Source organism: Aphelocoma coerulescens, chromosome 2, assembly GCF_041296385.1.
Source record: "Aphelocoma coerulescens isolate FSJ_1873_10779 chromosome 2, UR_Acoe_1.0, whole genome shotgun sequence".
Classification (NCBI taxonomy): domain Eukaryota; kingdom Metazoa; phylum Chordata; class Aves; order Passeriformes; family Corvidae; genus Aphelocoma; species Aphelocoma coerulescens.
This window is the reverse complement of record NC_091015.1, coordinates 72758268-72781877: the sequence shown is the minus strand read 5'-3', so window position 1 is coordinate 72781877 and position 23610 is coordinate 72758268. Positions and strand designations below refer to the sequence as shown.

General features: G+C 37.7%; 1 protein-coding gene across 6 annotated transcripts in view; it reads left to right on the top strand.

The window, feature by feature from the left end:
* The window catches only part of CDKAL1 (CDK5 regulatory subunit associated protein 1 like 1), a 383689-nt gene that overhangs the window by 101180 nt on the left and 258899 nt on the right, over positions 1-23610 (top strand). For all 6 annotated transcript variants that reach the window (XM_069007992.1, XM_069007993.1, XM_069007996.1 and 3 more), the window contains exons 6-7: positions 15628-15724; positions 22912-22960. In XM_069007992.1, the coding sequence (XP_068864093.1) occupies positions 15628-15724; positions 22912-22960 (146 nt within the window). The remainder of the gene's footprint in view (positions 1-15627; positions 15725-22911; positions 22961-23610) is intronic.

The window sequence follows — 23610 nt, the reverse complement described above, 5'->3', positions numbered from 1 at the left end:
CATGATAATTTCAAGTGTTGTGTGGTTTTTGTTGCAGCAGGTAATTAAAAACTTTGCTGCTCTGCTGCTTCCCTTTGCTGCAGGTGGTGCTTAAAAATACTTGATATTTTGTGTTTCTTTTCAAATAGTTTACTGTCTGTGGAATATTTTTTAAACAGCACTTCTTAGATGTGTATTGGAAGAAGTTGGGAAGATTTAGCCAGTCAGCTTCTCTGGCACATAATTTTTAAGGCAAAAATCAGAGTTTTCTTGAAAGCAAATGACTTGTTATATAGAGGGAAAACAGCTACTTAACTATCTTAACTATCAGCCTGTAATTTCATTAGTTTTGTTATTTACCCGGACTACTTTTTTTTTTTAAGCTTGGACCAACAGTAGTTGGTCCTCAGCTTCCTAAAGAGAGAGGTTTTCTTCTGTCCCCACGTAAAACCATGATCTGTGATGATGTTATGAGGATTTCTGAAATTCATACTATAAACCTAAACAATTTTACTTTGAGGTTGTTTTACTCAATTTCCTAAGACCTTCACTGTTTTCACCCTGTTATCATAGCCAACAGTGGTGATTTTCAGTAAAACTGGGAAGCTCTCCTTCCCTCCCACTACCACCCGCGAGGAGTCCTTGTCAACAGTAACTTCTACATCGCTCTTCCAGGAAGCCTGTTTGTAAGCAAAGATGTCTTACTCCCCCACACTGATTAGCTTTTACTGGGAATGCAAACAAACTGGTTTTGCTATTTTTACACACAACAGATGGGCAACTTCTGCTGGAGTGAGATTTGCTTGACAAATAGAAGTTCAGTGTTACAAGGTGCCTTCCAACACAACTATTTGTCCCTCTGACCTGTTTGGACTGTTCATCTGGTTCCTGAACTGAACAGTGTTTTTCAGAAAATGTCAAACATCACATTTAATTATGTCTATATCTCTACTATAAACATTTTTCTACCTAGAATGAGGTGATAGCTATTTTTGAACTGTGTCAGGTGAAGATGAAATCATAAATGGATTTCAGACTGATAGATTGAGAAGGATTGGGGACTTTGTGAAGCTGATTATCTTCAGTGGGTATTATCTCAGTGAATAATGTGTTTGTCATTTGGAAAGAAATAAAGAAGCCAGTAAAATTGTCATAGAAGAAAAATTTAGACTACATTGAGATTTATGTGAGAACAGCTCCTTAGCTAGTCCACAATTTTGTAATCAAGAAGAATGAGGAATGTGGAATAAAGGTCTAATTGGGTGATGTTAAGGTAGCTTTTTTAGATATCCACAGGAAAGTGGAAAATATTACACGATGAAGGGTAAAAAAATCTAGTATTTTTGGCAAAGAGACACTAGTGTTATTAAGGGAACATATATGGTGGGGAGCTCTGAGAATAAGGGAAAGGCTATATGCATTAGAAGTAAGAAAAGAGAGCCTACCAATTTTGAAGTGGTGTTAAGGATGTATATTTATTATATATCTCCAGTATTTCCTATACAAATTTATACAAAGCATGTAAGTGCTAGCTTTTTAAAATGCCATTGGCTGTGGTAATAATTTATGGATGTTGAATCAAACAAATGTCACAATACTGAGAAAGTTCCATTAGACCAGTGCAGTGCTAATATTGGGTTAATAATAAAACAATAACAACAGGAAAGCAAGATGCTCCAAACTGTTGATTTACTTACAAGCTTTCTTTGTCCTAGAGAGAACTGTAAGCTAAGCAAAAGATACAAGAGCATAATTTATAGTCCATAGAGAAAACTATTGTTGATAATCATGGAAAAAGCATCCAGTGTTACTTGGGCTTGTACAGAACTGCCAGTCTGGTGTTTGAGCTCTTTCTGGGATATTAGCTGATGATCATGTGGCAAGTGGAGTGCTGCATTTGTAGAAGGAAGGGTATGTATAGCTGGGGAGTTTGAGAAGAACAGGAGAGAATATACAGGTTTTTTCAAACAGCTCCCAAGCACTTTCTGTGGTACAAATAGGAATTGAAGTGTGTGTTTTATGGATTGGATAAATTCTGGAAGATGATAGCTGGATAGACACTGACTGTAGACTATAGCCTCAGCCATGGTTTCTCTAAATTAGCATTATGTGTCTTCTTTTTGTAGTAACAGTCAGCAAATACTGGTTTCAGGAAAACATTGGCAGCATGAACAGTTCCTTTCAATTTATTCATGCCTTTAATTATGTCCAGTTTTGCAAAAAGAAAAATCATAAAAATAAAAGCATTTTGTATTGTATTGGGCAGTATTAAATGAAGTAAATGTATTACAGGTTCTCTAATACCAGGATGTAGAATACCAAGAGTGGGAACAGTTTGTAGCATTAATTAAACTGTATGTAAGTTGAAAATGTGGAGAGTATAATTGCCCATTCTGATGTGAAGGTCAAGTGCATATATTTTAGAATAAGGAACATGAAATTAAGGAGTTGGCTTGTTAAAATTTATAACTTTTGAGAGTTATGTGCAAACTCTCAAATTATTCATGTACTTTCAGAGCTTGAGCAGTCCTGTTGAATGTTATAGCTCATTGTAAACACCACGGGTGCTCTGGTTTTGTGCTTTAAAATTGATAAAGCCAATGTATGAATAGTAAAATATTTACCTGCATTTTCTCCTGGGTTTCTTTTTAAAGCAGAAATTGTTAGAGGCATGGTTTGGGAGAAGTTTGCTGCAGCAAATAATTCTTGGTGTCTGTCTTTGTGTTTTATAATTTGGTATCTCTGTTATTGACATTGTGATTTTCTGACACTGAGGACGTTTCAAACTGGATGGATACACAGTTTATCCATCTCAGTGTTATTTTAGATACAACTATTTCCATGGTGTCTCTTTAAGCTAACCTTGCTTTACTTGTAGGGTCTTGTCTGGCCCTGCCCAATTCCTGTCAGAGGGAAGACACTCTTGCGTGCAACATCTGATAGCTTTTTCAGAAAGTGGCAAATACTGGCAGAAATAAATTGATATATATTGTGAATGGAGGTGGAAAGTAAGAGCAATTTCTGGCACACTCATGGGAGTAGGGAGGGAGAATGTAGCTGTAACAACATTTTAAGGAGAGTACATGGGGAGTGAAGGCTCTCAAGTCTTTTGAAGGTCATCAGGGTTGATCTGGCCTTCACTTGATCCATGGTCGGGGCACATAACGGGGTAAAAGCTTTAATTTGAGGCGGGGGGGGGGGGGGAAGCAATAGAAGTTCAGCACTGTTTAGCTCTATGTAAAGGGTATTATTAAAAGCAGGTTAGGAGCCTAAGATATTTACTCCTTGCTGTTTTATACTGTTAAATCTGAGACACCTTAAAAAAATCAGGTTGAGCTGCTGGTATAACAGCGGTGCAGAACTTACCTTTTTACTTCTGTAATTCTGTAGTGTATTTTGAAATACAAGTGTGCATGTAAGCTCATGTGTCCTGTCCCTTACTGAAGTCCCTTCTGCTGATACAGTTAGGCCTGTATCTTACACATACGGTGTTTTGTATCGTCTTAAATAAGGTTAACACACGCTTCACTCCCCTGAGTTCTAGGGGAACCTGGAGTGTGTTGTCTAACACAAGACACGTGAAAAGTTGATGAATGGGGTACAGATTTTGAAGGGTGTTTCAGGGAGTGCAGTGCTCAGTTTCCTAATTTGAGATTTATTCAAAAGAAAAGTTCTGGCTTCCTCTGGCACCTGTTTTAAAGACAAACTTCTGCCTGCTGACAGGCAAAGATCTTCCTGTGTGCAGACTATTCAGAAAAAAAGGCTCAATTGCCTATTTAATACTTTGAATCTTTGAATATATATGGTACGAAAAAAAAAAGTCATGATGTTTATTAATGAAGTAGTATTTCAAAGAAAACATATTATACGCTTAGTGCAATCAGAGTCTGAAAAATGTACTTGCTAGAAAAATTTGGAAGAAAGACATGAGAAATCTTTTAGAGCAAATTTCAAAGGCGTAAGTTGTGCAGTTAGCGCTTCTCCCACCCTCTCAAATTCTGCAGTGTTTGGGAGCCATAGAAGGGAATTTCTTTGAAATTGTTGGTGGGAGCAGAGGGATTTCTTTTCTGAAGTTTCATAACAGGATGACAATTTCCAGTGAGATTCAGCAGGCTTTTGAGCTAAGTGAGCTTAATGCTGAGCCCTGCATTATTTAGTATAGTTTCCTGGTGTGAGGTGTCTTGAAGTCTGCAGAGATGCGTGCTGTATTAAAAATAGAAATGAATTAAAAATGTGAAGTGGTTGCATAGGAAATGCTGTTTAAGCAATTCATATTTCTTAGAGGTATTTAAAGGTTGATATAATCATTGTTATGATCTGTTTATATGTTACAGAGAAACTTGAATGTTAGGACTTTGGTGTGAGTTTACTGTGTGTGTGAATTCCAGGGAAGGAGCTTCAATGTGGAGGGCCTTTTTCATCAGAGCTTTAGTATGAACACAAATCCGTTGCTCAAGGAGGGTTTGGGAGCCCCACAAAACGTGCGGCTGGAGTCTGCCTCCATTTCCTGTACTCACCTGGGGGTGATCACACATCCAAAAAAAGACTGAGAAAAAGGTTAGAGATGGTTACAGAAACTTTATCTGTAAAGCACCCAGCTTATTTTGCCTAGGACTTGCAAAGTAACCTTTAAAAATGATTAATTACTCTTCTGATCGATTATTATCTCTAAAGAGATCAATAACATATTGCACTGAGGCCTTTGTCCTGACCTTCCTGATCACTGGGATGGGTGATGAGACTGTGGAGTCCTGGTGAAGTGTTATATGTGGCTTACTGTGCTCAGAAAGTTACTGCTGCTGGTTACATATTGTATACTTAGTGCTGTGCAATGTTAGAGCCTGCTTGTTCTCCAAAAATAGGATATTCTGTCTATGTGCAGATAAAGGGGCACTGTGGTGGTATGAATCTGATAGAATTAAATTTTATGGAAAATTTGGAGGGGGAAAAAAGGAAATGGAGCTTTGGGAGTGAAGTAGCTGTTGTCATATGCATGTATTTATGTTCACTCACACACAAAGAATGACACAGATTATGCTGAGTTGGAAGGGACCCACAAGGATCATCGAGTCCAACTCCCAGCCCTGCACAGCACCACCCCAACAATCACACCATGTGCCCAAGAGTATTGTCCAAATGCTCCTTGAACTCTGTCAGGCTTGGTGCTGTATTCAATCCACACTGGATTGCTGTCTGTTAGAAATTAAAAATTTTGTTGCTAGAATCCTTTAAATTGTTCTGACCTTTCAGATGTGCACGTGACCTAAAACTTTCATGAACCCATACATTTATTATTACCCCCATAAAATGCCTGGCAGTGTATTAAACTTCTAGAAGATCATCTATTGTGAAAACTACTAGAATGATATCTGGGTTATTTTAGGAAACATTCTTAGGCAAGCTAATACGCCTAGAGAAATTACCCCTTCAGCTCTGACAGAAGTTACAATTTTTAGCTCTCTAAATAATACATTTTGAACTAGATTTAGATGTCTAAACTGGTAATTTCTCAGAGCTACTTCTAGGACTTGTCTTTTTCTTTTCTTCCTCTTAGCACCACCCTGGAAATGTTTTCCCAACCATGTACATCAAAAAGCCTAAACCACAATGGAAGGGAAGCATGCTGCATAAATTGTAAGAAAGGAGCAGATGTAGCTACTCTGATCAGTCCCACCTCACAGTGGGAGTGCACTAAAGCCATCTTACACTGCTTGATGCACTTTTGAGCTTCCACCTTTCTAACAGCTCTTCTCTCTTCCCCTGCTTAAGCATCAGTGACAACAACTGAGTGGAGAATTCTTCCAGCAGTACAAGCAAAAGTGAAGTGCAATCGTCATTCAAGTCACCCCAAAATTTTTGGTTTGTTTTTGATATTGTAGTTAAAAATGGCTGAATAGAAAAAGACAAAATCTTTTTTTTTCAGAAGCAGGATTATACTTTTGAATCTATATATGTAACCACAGACTCAAAGCTTCAGTCTCTGAAGGAAATAAAACAGGAATATCTCTTCCATTTGTATTGTAGTGTGTGGTACAAGACCCTTCTAAAGCATGAAGTTAAAGCCGTGTAGGAGTCTGTTGCTTTCAGGGACTGTGATGAATTTGTGTGAGAGTAGAAACCACTAAGATGTTCTAGCAATACAGAAACCATACAAATAAATTGTAGGTCAAAATGTAGTCTCTGGAGAATTGTTTGGCTCTTTACCATTCTTTTAGGTATGGTATGAAACAATGAGAAATTAAAGATATCAATTAAGAGTTAATTGACACAGCTTCATAATTTACTGAGATATGGCTGATGGATAAGTGGCCTGTGGCAAAGAATGTGGGATGTATGGCAAAGACCAAGAAACGTGAGCCAACTCTCATGAGTTACTCTCAGTTGTGAATAAGTAAAACATGAACAAAATATTGAGAGGAGAAGTTTATTGTTCTTTACTTGGTGAGGCTTCATCTGGATTACTGTGTTTTGAGTGTAGCAGAGGCAGTTGAGAAATACAAGACTGGAGCAGGTCCATTGGAGAAATGCTAAAATGGTCAGGCTGTCATGAGTCTGGCGTGTAGGAGGCTAGTGGAGAATTTCTGTTGCTCTTAGGTCCTGTGATCAGTTCTTACCTATTTAGATTAGGAAGAGCTTGCTGGGCTTTATTGGAAGCATTTAAAGCAAATGAAAATCCAAATGTTAATAAAAATGTGATACAGTGCAATTTGGACAGAATGAAGGTTCCAGTGTTGAGGATTTAAATCTCTCTCTTTTGTTCTTTCAATTTTCTGCTCTGTTCTTTGTTGCTTTTTTCCTGTTCTATCACGCTATGTTATAGTCCTTATCTATTTCATAATTCCTGACAAAAACTAGGCATAGTGTTGCTGCTTGTGTAGCATTTCCATAAGGGAAAAAGAATGTACAGCTTACTGTTCTGAAAAATTACTTCATTGAATTTTGCTTCCTTTTCTTTGATAACTTCTGACAGTCTTCTGTGCACATAAGATGAAAACTATATTTAGTGGCGCTCAAGAAGTTATTTTTGTTTCTTTCATGTAGTAGTTGTAGCCACCTGATTTTGAGAAAAAAAAAAAGCTTGGATGTTCAGAATTTTGGCTGCCTTTCAGGTCTGTGGTTTTCTTCCTCAGCTGCCCTGGAGGAGTCAAAGAAAAAATGAGTTGACTGTTAGTTCCTTTGTTATCCTTGATTTTTTTATCAGAATGTTCTATGTCAGACACACCATAGAATTGTGCACGGGTTTTGTTCTGATGACTTGGTAAAACAACACTGTCTGTATCATGTACTACTTTGTGGGTTTAGTCCATGTAAATTCTGCTTCCTTTTTCTGGATTTTAACCATCCTTACCCTATGGAGAAAGACTGCTGGTGTGTTATACTTAGCAAAAAAAAAAAAAAGGAGAAGTACTCTTAACAGCTTCCAGAACAAATCCTTCTTAGAGTTTGTAGGTAGCCTATTAGTGAGAAGCATGCTATACCTCTGGGGGGTGGAGGGGGAGGGAGGAATGGATTATTTAAGTTTCATTCAACACTAATTTAATTTTTTAGTCATTGTATCAACAGGGTTTTCTATTACAACCATTGGCCATGCATTCATGTAACTCGAAGCCTGCCTGTACTTTGAACCTGAGAGGCAGTGTAGTATTTCACACATTAATTAGAATCATTATTCTGTGCCCTAAACGGCACTTCTCTTTTTTTAAAAGAGATGAATAGAACTAAGAGGGGGGTAAGACTGGGAAGGTGAAGTAGAATAAATTGTCAGTTAACTAAATATAAAAGAGAGATATGCCACAAATACTACGATAGAATATTGTCATTTGTACAGGAATATGTGTAGAAAGAACAGAGGAATAGCGTAAGAGCTGTGTAGTTTTTATAAAAGTTCAGTGTTTTGATTTTGACTTCCATTTCTTTAATCTGTCAGAAGTTTAGTGTCACTTTCCAAGTGAATTTATATGAGACTTCCTTTCACTGTTTTGGAGACAAGTGTACCTTTTAACAGTTCATCTAGATATGCAAAAATAAATTCAGAACAGGATTAAGTTTTCCCATTTGAAGGGGCAGCATGAAGTCTTGCTTTTTTGAAGTAGTAGAAGTGAAAATGCTTGCACTTAAAGGAGGAAAGTAGTGTCAGAAGGCAGAGAAAGAACTAAATTGCTGCTACAGCTTTGGAGCTATTTCTGCTTCTGAAAACTCTCTCACCATTGTCACTTCTTAGATTCTTGCTCAAGAAGGCTAGCATGAAACTGGAGATACAGAAAGACAGTGAAATATTTTTATAATCTTACTACAACTTGCCATCTGTGTGCTGAAGGACATAAAGATTCAAGGATATTCAGAAACTGGTAGTTTTTTTCAAAGGCAATTCCAGTTTTTGCCACCTGCAGCAGTTCCCTGGGTGTTTGGCTTCCAGCAGCCTCTGCTTTTGAAAGACTGAGTGGGCAGAACTTCAGTGTATCTGGTATTCTGTTACCTCAGAGAAGTTAAGGGTACTTGTGCTGTCAGCAGGCAGCTAAAGATGAGAACTGAAAGGAGGGAAGAAGTAAAGGAGCTGAGGAGCATTGTAGTGTATCCTACCAACAATGTGCTTGAGACCAAAACTCATAAATGCCAGATTTGTAGAGCAGCAAAGCCAAATACTTGACCATTTTATCTGAAGAATGGTGGGAGCCTGACCACTTGCAAAATACTGCAGAGATAAACGTTGACTCAACGTTTTAGTGAATACCTTCTACAAAGCATGAATGTCACCTGTGTTAGGCAGTGAAGGTTTGTCAGTGTCTAAGAAGTCCTGGCAGACCGTGCTGTTCACTTGACAAGAGCTGGGGGAGGATTGAACTGGCAAGTGGGTGTCTTGGCACCCCCTGAGCAGATTGCCAGGCCCCAGTCTGCTTAACAGTCTTGGGAGGACAAATGCTATTTCTAGTATTTTCTGTTACATGACAAGGTCCCTCAATCTTCTCAATAAACAGAAAAAGAAAAAAAAAAACCCAAACCAACAACTTTGCAATCACAAGAAAAAAAATTAAAATTTAAAATAGATATGCTTTTTAGCCAACAAGTAAAAATCTGTCTGCCAGCAGCCAAGATGAAATTTTTTAAGGAGCAGATTGTCATTAATTACACTTTCCTTTTAAGAACAGTTGTAAGGCTGATAACTTCTAATTATGGGTTTTGCAGATTTGCTTTAAAGTTATGGTTTATTGATTTTTTAAAATCTGTTTTCTTAATCATCTGGAGGGACAGGAACTGGCCTGTAACCATTTTTGCCTAGCCTGGCCAAAAGACAGCCTGGAAGTTTCTCTCTCATATTGATCAATTCAGCCTTGCTTGGGACTACAAAAATTACTAACGAGGTCCAAGGTGAGATTGAGGATTAGTCCTTCATCTCATCCTCTTCCTGAATACATTCTGGACTGATTTTTCAGTTTGATAGTCTTTGAACTATTAATTTGAAAGTCTTTGCGGGAAGAAAAGACCATCATTACCACTAACATGCTATATTTGTGTGAGTAATGACTGCCCATGAATCGCTGTTGCATCTTTAATTGCTGCCAGTAAAGTTACATTTACAGAAAATTTGAGTAAAACTCAGGCACCGATTTGACTGGGTCTAGAGTTTCAAATCAGATAGCCTTTTGCAGACAAAGCTGCAGTCACTTCACTTACATGCCAGGTAGTTGGGTAGAGACAAGTTTCCATTCATCTCAGAAACTTGGGGAGTAATTTGGTATGTAGCATGTGAGTCTTGGGGTTATTCTCAGAGCTGACATTTCACCTTCTATAAAAAACTCCCTTAGAGGAGGATATTTTTACATTTGTATTTATTAACTTTTGCTTGGAGCACGTCTTTACAACCTCAGTTTGGAGTTTGATGGAGCAAGCTTTTTTATCTTTTTGAAGTATTTTCAGAGAAGACATGCTCACTTTTGTCAGGAGAAGGACATGCAACTCTTTTTTGCCCTGGAATATTTGCATGTTACCTGATGGTTTTTGCCAAAGGAAATGTTATTTGACAAGTTTGGTGGATGCAGCATGGCAGTGAGCCACGGCTTTGCTAGAGACAGGTCCTCCAAGAGCAGTTCAGTAAACTCCAATAATCAGCATAAACATCCTCAGATGAGCTTTGCATCTTCACATGCCTCACAGATAAATTGTGCCTCTTTGGAGGCTGTGGAAGTGCACAAGGAAGCTGGCATGCCCAAGCAAACTCTGGAGTGGTTCTGCTCTGGTTAATAATGTTGACAAGCTTTCCTCAGGTTATCCACAAGCCTTTGTGTATGGGGCTGTCCCTAACTTTGAAAGCAGAACATATATGAGTTTCTTACATCCTTTTTGCCTCTTACTCACTCACTCTGCTCAGCATATTGTGACCTCAAATGTTTCATGAGACTTGTTAAGCTCTCCAGAGGTACAGCAAGGAGTTCCCATATCCTTCTCTTTTTCTGTTTCCTTCCCAACAGCTTTCACTTGCCCTCTGTTTTGGCTCTGCTGCAGCCCTTCTCCCATGGACTAACTTGATGGAACAAAATGGTTAAGACCCCCTAATCTTGACTCAATAAATTTCTCCTAAATCAGTGAGTTAAATGGGGCTTTGGAAGGGCCCAGTGAGCTGCAGAGCTTGGAGCAGAGGAGGAGTGATACCAGATGGTCAGAAGTGAGAAAGAGGGGGCGTTGAAGTTGGAGAAAGGTAAAAGCAACAACAGCAGACAGAGAGGATGGAAGTGAGCCTTTGGGTACTAATGAGACACTATGTTGGCTCAAAGCCTGTAAAGCTACAGTTCAACTTACCATTTGTAATTTTTCAAACAGAAAATAGCTATGTGATTTTATGGATTTTCAGGAATGTATTCCAAATGCTATACAGGCACCATCTTTTCATTCCATGGATGCTGCTCTCTCTTTAAAACTTGTGGCTTTCTGCTGATTAATTCAGCAGATGAGAGAGTTGGAAGATCTTTCACATATTTGCATCTTCAGCCAAATAGCATTTCTTTTTCCCCAGAGACATCACAACACCATTTCTACAGCCTGGGAAATAGTATCTCCTCAATTTTACTTTTTATAACCATTGGCAGCCTGATCTCATCATATACCCAGCTAATACTGTATTTAGCTAGAGCTGCTGTAGCAGAACTTTTTCATTTATACAGACATTTCTTTAGGCACTTCTAGACACAAAGCCCCCCCTTTGTTTATGGCTTCACACCTTTCTAAAACACCTGATAAGGACTGTTGGTGGTTTTGTGTAATAGGAGGCCATGAGAATGGTATGAATAGACTACAGTGCTGCATTGCACAATTCAATTTCAGTACATACATCTTATGGGGAAGTTGCCAGGTTTGTGCAGATACAACTGTGAGGAGGGGAGTGCTACATTTGGTGGGAATAGTTCATGGATGGTCAGTTGTCATCTGCCTACTAGGATTCAGGTTGAAATAATTACTTTTTCATTTCAGATAACAAAGTTACTTCCTGTTGTACTTTAGCATTAGAAATACTTCTTATTTTATGAACATTTCCCAAGTGCTATCAACACAAAGCTGAAGAAGCTCGCTGCAAAAAAAAAAGCACTTTCCCCCTTAATTTCTTGCTTTTGTTGAAAATTTTGCTCTTGCTTCTTCTCTTACTTGTATTTGACTGTTACTTAGTCCTGCTGCAGACAACCTTCTGCTCATTGTTCATACACTTCTTCATTATTTAATTCCACCAACAATGGGTTTTGAAGGAAAAAATGTGGGGTTTGCAGGCATAATACTTAGTTTCACATATCTGGTGCTAGAGCAGCACTATACAAATTGCATGTTTCATGCTGACAAGTCTGTAGTTTATCAGCTTTCCTCCCTGCAGACTAGACTGCTTTTGATTTCAAAGGCCTTTTAAGCCTTCCTGTGCAGCTGGGATCCCTTGGTGGGGAGTAGTGGTGGCTCCCTGAAAGCAATGAGTTACATAAGAGTTCACAGCTTACAAAAATCCAGCAGGCAGCTCTGCTTATGGAAAGGGAAATGAGGAGGCAAGCAGCGGTGGTCTGGCTCCTCTTGTCTCTAGCAAAGGCAAGTTAGCAATTACTTTCAGTATCACAGATTGTCTTCTGTTGAACTTGGCCCATCTTCTCTGCTTTAACTTTTTTATTGCCTTCCTTAGATTTGAACCTCAGGGAAATGTCCCTAACTTTTTATTCTGGTGGTTCCACACGAGTAGCTGTGTGAGTCATGAAAAAGTGGAACAGCTTCCTGCACTGGGTGCCATGGTGTCCAGCAGTGTTGCTATACACACTGTGCTGATGTAGCAAATGCTTATGGGGAGCTTCTTAGGAGGGTGGGAGGTGTTTCTTTGTCTTTGTTGTATTACTGACCAAATTTTCTTGGAGCTTAAAAAATAAAAATTAGAGGAGCCATGCAACAAGTTACATAAAATTGTGAGAAAAATACTCCAGTTTGGGAAAGTTCCTAACATAAATAAAAGTGCACATAAGCAAGGCAGAAATTCTCCAGTTAGGTTCTCAGATTTGCTTTTTGAAAGGCAGACTACATTGAACATATTTCATTAAGTCTGATAGTGCATTTATAGTTGCAGTGTCTGTATCTCTGCAGGGGAGCATAAATCTGTGATCTTGTATGAGTCCTCCGCTGTATGCAGCACTTCACCCCCCTGTTGTTTCCCACTTGTTTTTTGTTCCCCACCCATTACTTAAGAAGTAGCTTGAATAATTCCTTTCTTAAAAAAAAGAATTGCTCTAATTAAATTTCTATTCAGACGTATATCTTGCAAGTAGTTTTTAGAAAAGAGTATTTCTAGAAGATGTTTCATGAGTCAATTAAATTGAAAGTTCAAGGTAGGGTTCATGTAACTTAAAAATATAAAGAGTTCTGAAAGAGAAGATGTATTTATTCATGCCACCTACTAGATTCCATGAGGTATTATTCTTCTTACTATTCATGTTTTTGAAGAAGAAAGGCTCTTCTAATACAGTTCTCGTGCTAACTAGATTTCTGAAGAATAATTTTTGCAGGCTTTTGTTAATATGAGTAGGGCTCATTAAACAATATTAAAAGGAGGTGACAATATAGCACTGGAATGCATGTTTCAAGAAGTGGTTTCTTGAAAATGAGGCAAAAAATTTCATAATTTCCTTACAATGGCTTTTCATTTATGGTGGGTTTTATGTATTGCAGTGTATTATGAAGGTAATGAAAATTGGCTATGATTGAAAATTTAGTTCTGGCATTTCCACTTAATTGCATTTTAAAGAAAAAAATCTCAGTGTACAAAATTCTTTATTCTGTAGAGACCTGTACAACTTAAAAAAAGTTACATGAAGGCAATGCTTATAATGAAGAATATTCATTTTAGCTTTTCCGCCCCTAGCTCTAGTTAAAGTCCCAGAAGATATGGCAAAATGTTAAAGCTGTGAAATAACATTAAAATGCCATTTAATGTGTCAAGGGAAACTTTGTTTATTTTTTTTTCTCGGATAAAAAGATGTGAATAAAAGCTTTTTCTTCTGTAGTGCTCCCAGGTTTTCAAGTAGATGGAGAGGGCTGTTGCTTGCAGCAGATTATACCAGATGCCAAGTTGCCTAGGGATGTGTGCTTTGTTTGCTGGAGACAGGGCTTATTGTCTTGCCTCCAGGCATTAGGTTGAGCCTGTTAGACTATATAAGTAGTGATTTTTATCCTTTGAGTTAGTGGATTGTCACATGGTGCTATGTGACAGGTAATGCATGAAGTATGATTTTTATTTTCTTATTTTTTCTTGGCTATGTAGTAGGTAACCTCCGTTGAAGTTTTGCAAAATCCTTAAATATTTACCACTGAAAGAAAGGAGGGATTGCAAGTTTTGGAGACATGTTGCTATATTCTGTGCCTAAGAAATAAATGCTAAATTAGCATTACATCATAGTTCTTTACCTGCAGAAATATTATCAAGGAAGAGGTGACAAGATTTGCATTTATATTACACACTTAGTGTGCAAGTAGAGGACCAACGAGGTTCTGTGTTATGAATGTCTGAACATTTCCTGAGCGTCCCACTCAAAAAATATCAGGTATTTTATAGACATTTGCTGAATTTATATTGGATATGAGGTAACAATCATAATATTTTTTCCTGTTATTTCTCATTTGTGTTTGTATAGGATATTAATTTCTTTCCTTTAAAATACCTCATTTTAGTGCAGCAGACAACACAAGGTATTTAGCAAAATGGCCTATGATCTCCTTTAATGTTACAATTTGTGTGTTATGGTGAGTTTTCATTTGTGCTGTAATTTGTAAATAGATTTGTCCATATTACAAGTGTGAAGTGAAAACTGTGAGTAGTGGAACTGTGTGTGGTACCACTCTGGGTTGGTTTGGGGGTTTTTTGTTAAAATTGCCTTAGCTGGAGATTGATACACACCCACGAAGCAGCTGTGTGCTTGTTGAAGATCACTTTAGTGCATTCAGGTTTGAGACAGGTCAAGCAAGCTGATGAGTATAAAATTATCTAAGTACTTGTGTATTTTGGATATTTTTTCTGAAAAGTGTTGTGACATGTCCTAGCCTATTCGAACATAACAGTAAACACTTCATGAATTCATACATTGCTGGAGAAAAGATGGTTGTACAAGGTTCCAGTTTGACAGAAACCTGCCAGGAGGTGGTGATACAACATGCAACTGTGAAAGATTGTTCTTGGAGCAACCCATAGTATGTTAGACCTAGCAAATCTGCTAAAATTGTTCAGCACTTTTCTTCTTTCATGTTTTGCACATTGTAATGCAGTTGTTGTGTTGGGTCAATGTGCTAATGGATGATCTTCAAAGTTGAATGAATATTAGCAGGTTTTGCATCTCACTGTTTCGTGTGCAGCCACTAGTTCTGTGCAGGCCTTCCATTAGTTTCGAGACTTAGCGCTAGCTTGATACTCACTGTTGAATTCAAAGTAAGTAGAAATGCTACAAAGGAAATGAACAGTGTCAACCATTTAATCTTAGTGTTTTGATTTCCTGCTTAATGCTAAGGTAGCATTAAAGCTAAGGAATTATATAAGTTAAAATCCAGACAAATGTTTCTCTGCCCAGAGGCAGGTACTTACCGCTTGAAAGTGCTCAATATGCTTAAATACTTAAACATTTTAAAGTAACTGCATCTTTCAAAACAAATAAACATTTTAAGGAAACATCAGAAGACTGATGTAACTGGTCAGTTCTGACTGGTACTACATAAATATGTCTGTTCAGAGCTGGAGGTTCCTGCCTGCTTAGGCTGTCCCTCTGACCCTTGCATTCTGTGTAACTTTTTGAATTGAGGTTAATAGCTCTGTCCAACCTTTCTTGACCTAACCCTAGGGTTAGGGTTTTTCTTCTACCATTTTGGCAAATGAAAATTAAGTGAACTTGATTAGGGCTTTCAAGGTTGTGTTTTTGTCCAACATATGCAATGGTTATGGTCTCTGTAGATACATCCCAAAACGAACCCTGTGTGCTGTCACTTCATATGGGGTTCTTTTGGTGTTTTGGTTTCTTAGGCTGAAACATGTACAAGTTGTTTCTGATTTGGGGAGGTTTTTTATTGTGGTTGCTTTCTGTTGTCACATGCATAATAGGTTGAAGTTGAAAATTATAGTTCTCAAAAAATATTAACGCACTGTTTGTCCTTTAGGAAAGCCCAAGAAGGGAAGAAGAAAGTCGTTCTAGCAGGCTGTGTACCCCAAGCCCAACCTCGCCAGGAGTACCTGAAAGGCTTGAGTATTATAGGGGTATGTATCTTTAGAAATCCAAGGTTTTTCTAAATGTTTTCAATAGGTCGATATCAACATCTAGACTTCGTTGCCTTTCTCTTGGATAAAGCAGCAGAGAATCTTCCTGCCATGTCCCCTTCCTGTTCATCATCTTGCATTATACAACGTGTAAACCTTCCTTCAGTTGAGGGTGATTTGCTTTGGTTTTGGCATAAGGGGAGAAAGAAAGGGAGGCTGTTGTTGGAACTGACTTCCAGTGCCCTTTGAAGCCTGAAAATTTCCAGGCTTCATCGAGGATGAAAGTATCAATTACCATATTCTTAAAAATATCACAGTTTATTTGCTCTAAGACAAGCCCTCTGTTAAAATGGAAGTGGAAGAAGCATAGGGGACTAAACATGAATTACACAGACACAGTTGAGGGTTTGGTGCTTTTTGTACTTCACACTATTAAGCAGAATGGCAAATAGCAATGATTATTTTGTTTAAATTTGAGGCAGTCTGAAGAGTTAAATCCACTGGTGACTGAGTTACCAAGCTTTACCTTGAAAAAGAAACCACAGAGCTTTGACTTCAGTTAATAAAGTGCCTTCAGTATTCTTTGGGATGAGGTACTACTGTATCATTGAATCATCTTTGTAAGAGAAAAAAGTAAAATGGGTGAATGGATCTTCACTTGGCTCAGAGGCCACATAGTTATTGATCCATAATTGGTTGTTATAGTGAGTATAACAATATCTACACATATGTAGACAGAGAAAAAAAAATGAGCAAGTCAGTATCCTTTGACCAAGATTGTAATTTGATGTTTCAGTTTTGATGAATTTAACTTACTAAAATTGGGAAGTTTGAGGTATTTTTAAAAACATTTTTTCATCTCTTTTTTAAAGTTTTCTTTCAGATAACATGTAATTTCTGAAAATTAACCTCTTTTCATCATCTTCATTTGACTACCTAGAACCAGTGTTTCATGAAAAATATTTGTACTTCTGTATTTCTTAAAGAAAGATTTCTATTAGGAAATGAACTAGGCTGTTAGTGCAGTGTTCCCAAATACTTTGTAACTAGACCTGAAAATACTGAAAGGTAGTTTTGCAATAATGACATTGTCCTCTAGCTGTCATTGCTATGGTAAAATTTACTGTGCTTTAAATGAGATCCCTCAGCTCAGAAAGGTGTTAAACTTGAGTCAAAACTATTAACAAAAACAAAGCTAAGAGCATATATTGTGCATGTGTTCAGTTTGTACATTTAAGATTTCTTCCCATTTTACAAAGAATGTGTGTGAGAGGGTGACTGTATTTAAAGGATAAGACTTGTTATCGTGCTATTGCAAAATATTTCTAAAAGGCAGTTTTTGCAAAATTGAGAAATCGAAAATGTTCTGTTGGCAATAGGATATTGATTCTACTTTAAAAGTTTTAGCATTAAAGAGTACAGTTTTGGAAATCTTTCTTTAATACCAGGTTGGTCTCATCTTCAACTTGGCTGAGAGACATAGTTGATTTATTGTTGCTTATATAAGTTCTTCTATTTTCTTCCCCCCACTTTTTTTCATTTTTTCAAAATTTAAAGGACAGTGTTGTCTGAGAATGTGTTTATTTACCAGCAATTATAACTCCCTCCGGGTGGCTTTCTAAAGGCAGTGTGTCAGAGGCTCTTCTGCTCCTCTTGGTGTGATGGTGGAGGAAGTTGCAATGTAACTACCAGAGAAATTCTAGTAAATCAGAGCTTATTTTGATCTGCATTTGAAAAATACAGGACTGAACTTCCACTGTTCTTTATTTATTGCCTGATTTGGGCAGAAGGAAAGGAAGGGCAACTCCATATCCTTCTTACCATTTGTGATGTTACTATGCTTTTGTGTTTCTTTAAAGTAATTGATACTTTATAAAAATAATGTGGGTTGGGGCATTGCCATAGGCTGTGTGTAAGGCAGACTACAGCGTAATATGACAAGGTGAACGAGCTCTTTTCTGGAACAGGAAAATTCTGGGTAGTAATAAACCTGCCAAGGGTGAAAAGTACCTGAAGCACATAATGATGCATTACAGAGGTTCACAGCCAGTTGCCCTCAGGTGGTTTCCAAAGCTTACTCCTTTGTGTTTGTGGTGTACTCACTTCAAACTCAAGTGCATTTACCATGCAAAAAGAGACATCCTATGTAGAGTTATCCCTCACTTTTCATTTTAAGTTGGTAGTGTGTAGGATGTGTGACTTTGTGCTGATTGTTTTGAGGGGGATTATAAGGGAGGGAGGAGAAGGGACAAGGATGCATGAAAGATTTAGGTGACAGGTTATGTTCTGGGACTCGTAGGTAGCTGTAGTGTTTCCTCACTTCCTGAGCTGCATACAAGAGCACGCAAAGCCCTTGTTCCCAGTGATAGTTGAGTGATTGAAATGGGATATTTTATTTCATTGGCATTTTCTGGAGTTTTAAGGTACTTGATCTCCAAATGATGGTATGTGTTGGAACCCCTGACCAGGCTGCTGGGGATTTATAGGTCTTAAGAGGCTTCACAAGCCCCGTGTATCCGTACTTTGAAATCATCAAAATTGCTGTACATACTGAAAGCATGGGTCCTAGTGCACATATGTATTCCATTAAAGGCATACAGTTGCTCCACAGGTGAGTGAATCCTGAATGAGAACTTCAATTCTCCTTCCTTCCCCCATCTTTCCCAGTGTAACATCTAGCATCAAAGACCTATCACCTTCTGCCATACACCCATCACCCAAGGGAAGAGTTTCAGCCTGTTCTTTCATCTGCACAAACCCACAAAACCAATCCAGTGTTGCTACTCTACAAGGCTGTAACCCCAACTTTGCTGCTGCTCTCTGAGTCAGAAGGTGCAGGCCCCATGCATGGGAGGGTACTGCAGGCTTTTGGCCAAGGTGAGCCTGAAGCCACTGCTTCCAGGAGTAATACATAGCCCTGAAAAGCCCTCTGCCAAGGCTTCTTGCATTCTGCTGACCTCCAACTAACCCTTTCCCCTGGCTGTTCTGCTGTATAAGGCAAGCTTTAAGTAATTTTCTTTTCATATCCAGTGTGAAACTCTGGAATGTGATTAGTGGGAGTGCTGAACACTCCCAGCAGCAGCCCGTAACACTAGGAGCACTGATATAAAATAGATGGTGCAGTATAAAAAATGCTAAGTGCATTACAGAAAACAGGCACTTTATTTCTCAAGTTCTACATCTGTAATTGGTATACACTTTTAAGTTTAATGTACCTTATTCCTTCATTTGTAAAATGCTCCAGTGAGCAGAGCTTTTTAGCAGTGCCATTGTGAAAGGAAATTAGTGGAAATTACTTACCAAGATGCCAAGTGTCTGTACATCCCTACTGCTTTGGCCTCATAAATGAGGAAGATCCGTTGTATGGTATTTCTGTGGCTCAGTTCATAAAAGTTTCGATGATGTTTGCAAAACAGAGATAATGATACTTGCCTACCTTGCAGTGTTTCTTAAGGCCAGACTACATTCAAGATTGAGAACCTGTCTGCTGCCCTTGAAACAGAGCCTTGCATAAATGCAAAATATCCAATATGTACTTCATGAAAGACAAATTTGATGGAATTTGAATTATTTGAATTAGCAGAGCTTCTTGGAAAGCATGCTGAAAACCTGGAAACAGGTGGACATTGTTCTTCTGTAACTTATGGCTAAGAATGATTTCATACAAATTTCCAGCTCAGTCAGTACCTCTCAGCTGGTCAGCTTTGGCTTTTGAATTCCTGTGTTGATATTCAGATAGGACACTTGAACCTGGAAAGTCAGAAAAGAGTGTCAGTTAAGCACCTGCTTTTAAACTGAGAACTGGATGTGCAATAGAAAGTGTTCATTTCTACAGCAGTTATGTACTATCCTAGATATCAAAAGGTTTAGGAATTAATTCAGCTGTGTCAGTGTTTAGCAGTGAAAATCAGTTGTTTATGTGCTTCTCTGGGCTAGTCTCCTTCCCTTTAAACTTTGTGTAGATCCTCCTCTCAGAATACCTTCCTAAGCCAGAGTATTGCCCATTACTATGGTCAGTATTGTCAGCAAAGGTTTTAAACACAGATGTTATCCCTCTGAAGCCAGGGTGGCTAGTCACATGCCTTTTGAAGTTATGTATTAAGCCTCAGATTTATCTTGCCTAAGTGCTGTAATTTGAGAGTCTGTTTTGCTCAGCTCTCTTTATGGTCAATGAAGATAATTATCTCTAAAATAATTTAGATTTTTAGAAGACCTGAAGTGCCTTTTGAAGCCATGTATTTCCATTTTACTGGCTTTAGAGAGGGGATAGGCTGAGTAGTCTTTTAACATCCAGCATTTGGCAGAACTGCCTAAACAAGGTGAGATGAAACTCAGTGTTTTGGGGATTTTTTTCTTTTTGTATAGTTCTACTCAGCTGTCTACTCCAGTCTGTCTGTAGTTCTTGTTCTGTTCAAGTCCTAATGGAGAACCACTTTTAATGGACATTAAGTCCAAAATGTACTTAACTATGCTAGAAACAAAGTCCCACAAGATCTGTGGAGCCAAGTGGGGTGCACTAACCACACCCAGCAGTGGTGACCTGCAGACAGTCCTGGGGGCTTGGTTTATTGAGACACTCTGCAAAAAGATGTTGTGGAATGGTGTCATTTCCCTTTGTACACCTCCAAGGTGTCTCTGTGCTTCATGGACTTCCTGATGGGGACATTATTGGAGCTCTGCTCTGAAGGTTTACACATATCTTTGATACCACCCCAGAGCAGAATTATCCATAAGGTTAGTGAGATGTGAGGAAAAGAATCCAGCAGACCTTTATATACCCAAAAAATGTCATTACAATGACTTTGTCATTTTTTTTCCTTTTTCATTTCCCCCCGTTTTGTTCCAAATAAGAATCTTCTAAACCTTTCCCTCTTCTCACTTCAGATTCACCTCACATTTTCTAAAATACTTTCATCTTCATAAATTCAGACTGGAAGCATTCCACATTTTCTTCTTGAGCACTTGGGGCTTTAGCCAAATAATTTCTAATAATTTCAAATTAAAAATATTTAATGTGGGAAATAACATGTAAGGCAGAACAAACATCCATTTCTAGGTGCAGATCTCATTACCTATCAGACCTATAATTCTAATTACTTACATGAGCCATCTTCTTGACAGACATATTAAGAGAATAATTTAATTTATCTAATAAAATGAAGATGCAATATAATGGTTGGTGGGTTTTTTCTATCTTTATTCAACAGGGGATTTGGAGCAATGCAAAAATTCCTCAGATGCACAATGCAGAAAGTAAGAGGTTATGAACCAGGTTATGAACCACCCAGATTTCTCATATTTTAAATGATTAAAATGGTTATGAACTTAAACAGTCTAGCACTGAGACACATAGCAGTAATATTGTAGGTAATATAACACAGACTTTGTTCCCTGTCTGTATTGTAGCTGTAAGTGTGTACACTTCTGTTTTCAATTGGAATTTTTCTGTTTATTTTTTAAACAATTAGTAGAAAGTGTATATGTTAAATATCTTGGGTCATAATTTTTAAAACTATATCCAGAAGGGATATGTGCACAAGTATGTAAACATGCATGTGTTCCATATGACTGCTTATGTGTGCTTTCTTTACAAGCTGATTGCTAGATATGTCTATATGTCTGTAATGTGAATGCTTGTGATTCAGAAAATTATTTAAATATATTTATTTTTCAATAAAATTATTAAAATGCAAATGTTAGCATAACTATTATATAGTTATATATAACTATTAGCTATATATAACTATTATAAGTTATATAACTATAACTTCTAGAATTCATAACTAATGTACTGTATTCAAAAATCGGAAGTGGTGGACATTCCTTTTTTAAAAAGGCTGTATTTCAAAAGGCTAAAGAAAAAAAAGAAAAAAAAAAAGAAAAATACTTTTATATGGACTTGATCTAACACCCAGATAAGTAAAGGAACTGACTCCCACTGACTTCAGTTGGGAATTTAAGATCAGACTCCAGCTATAGGTGAGCTTTTTTAAACTTCTATTAGATTGGAAAAATGAATGTGAAGTAGACAAGATTGTGCAGTCTTGTATTTACAGGAAATGACAAACTCTGTTTTAGGATACAGAGACTTAATGGCTTTGATACAAGGGATCCAAGTTCCAGGCTCCTTGTTGCAGACCAGGCTCTTCTCTTGAAGCCTCTGCAACTTGTGCTTTTCTGCTTGTTTTGGAAACAAGCTGGAAAAGAAACTCCATGCAAAAGTCATATAAAATCTAGTTCATTTAATGTACAGCTTAGAGAAGAGGTGTTTAAAAAGGAATATTGTGGAAAAATGACAAACTAATTTAAATGTGATAAGTTGGCTTTCCTGCATTGTATGTAAATATCTATAGTAGGCATTACACAGAACAGGTGGTTTGGATGAAAGCTCTGGGAAGAATCTCAGCTTCAAGAATTCCTGAGTGTTTAATTTTGCAGTGTTAATGTTGATTCCTTTATATGCCAAAATCTCTACAGTGTGTTGGGCATTGACTTTAAATAAAGACTAATAAATCTATTAAGACATAATTGAATTATTTATCTCATTATTGGTGCATTTTGGCAAATATAACACTAAAACATAAATTTGTTGTCTTTGTTGCAGACATTATATAATGGTCATTAAATATTATTCTATCTTGTGAAAAACTTGAAGGATTTTCTTTCCATTTCCAAACACAGCCTGCTGCATTAACATCAGGAGAATGTCTTGTTCCCTTAAGCTTCACAGCAGTATTTTAAATTTCTTCCTGTGTTCCAGTGTCTTTCCCTTGCAGTTCCTCCTTAATTTTCTCCCCTTTAGTCTGCCCTGACAGTATTTTGCTGTGGAGACTGGGATGAGGGAGCACTTTGGCACAGGTGCTGAGTGCCTGGTTTACCATTGCCTGTCACAGACCATGAACAGCACTTTTAAGGCCTGAACTCTTTTCTAGCTATTTGGTGATTTTTGACAAACTTACAGGAGCTGCCATTTTTGAGGACAAAATCTGGTTTAAATTGGGTGGCGAATTTTAAAGTTACTTCTGGTAGATTGACCAAGATGCACAGAAAACAAACTTGGTGAAAAACACAGCCCAAAATTCTTTACTCCCCTTTAATCCAGAAGAAGACACTCTTGAAAGACTAGTTATTATAAAAGGATGTTCAGTTGTTGACTACTTAGGTATTTACCTTCTGACTTTTTTTAGGTTCAGCAGATAGATCGTGTAGTAGAAGTTGTGGAGGAAACGATTAAAGGTAAGCATCACACTTGAACTAATTGCAGCTAGTCTGAAACATGTAACCAGCAGCAGAAGTGCTGCTGGTGTGCTCTTTTTCAACCTAACACTTGCTTTGTGCTCTAGAGGAGTGTTTGGGGAGTGCTATACTTTGTCATGTATTCTTTGTGTGATAATTTCAGAGATGTTTTCTGTCCAGAGCTCTGTGGGCTGTTGGTTTCATAGGTAAATGATGAAGAGGAGACTTCAAGAAATCATTTCATCAGTGTTGGTTGGTGTAGAGTATTATATAAAGCTCCTGCACTATTTTAATTGAGTGTTACACTGCTACTTTCTTTTGTTTAGTTCTCCAGTATTTTCTTCTTTTCTGATGCTTTGGCTTACTTCCCCTGAGCTCTTCTCAGGACAGATAAATTATATTCTGGTTTAATGTTCTTTTGTAACTGTGTTCCTTGTTCTCTCTGGCTTTGTTCGTGTGTGTGTACTCTTGGTACTTTGCAGTGAAGGAGGGAAAAAACCAGTATTGTTTCTGCAGCCTGACCAGTAAACATTTGCTGTTAAATAAATATATTTGTCTGGGTCTTTCTGGGTTACCTAAGTTTGTCTCCATTACTTATCAGGCCATAAAAATTACTGTTCCATGGAGCTTTAAATTATAAGGTTTAGTTT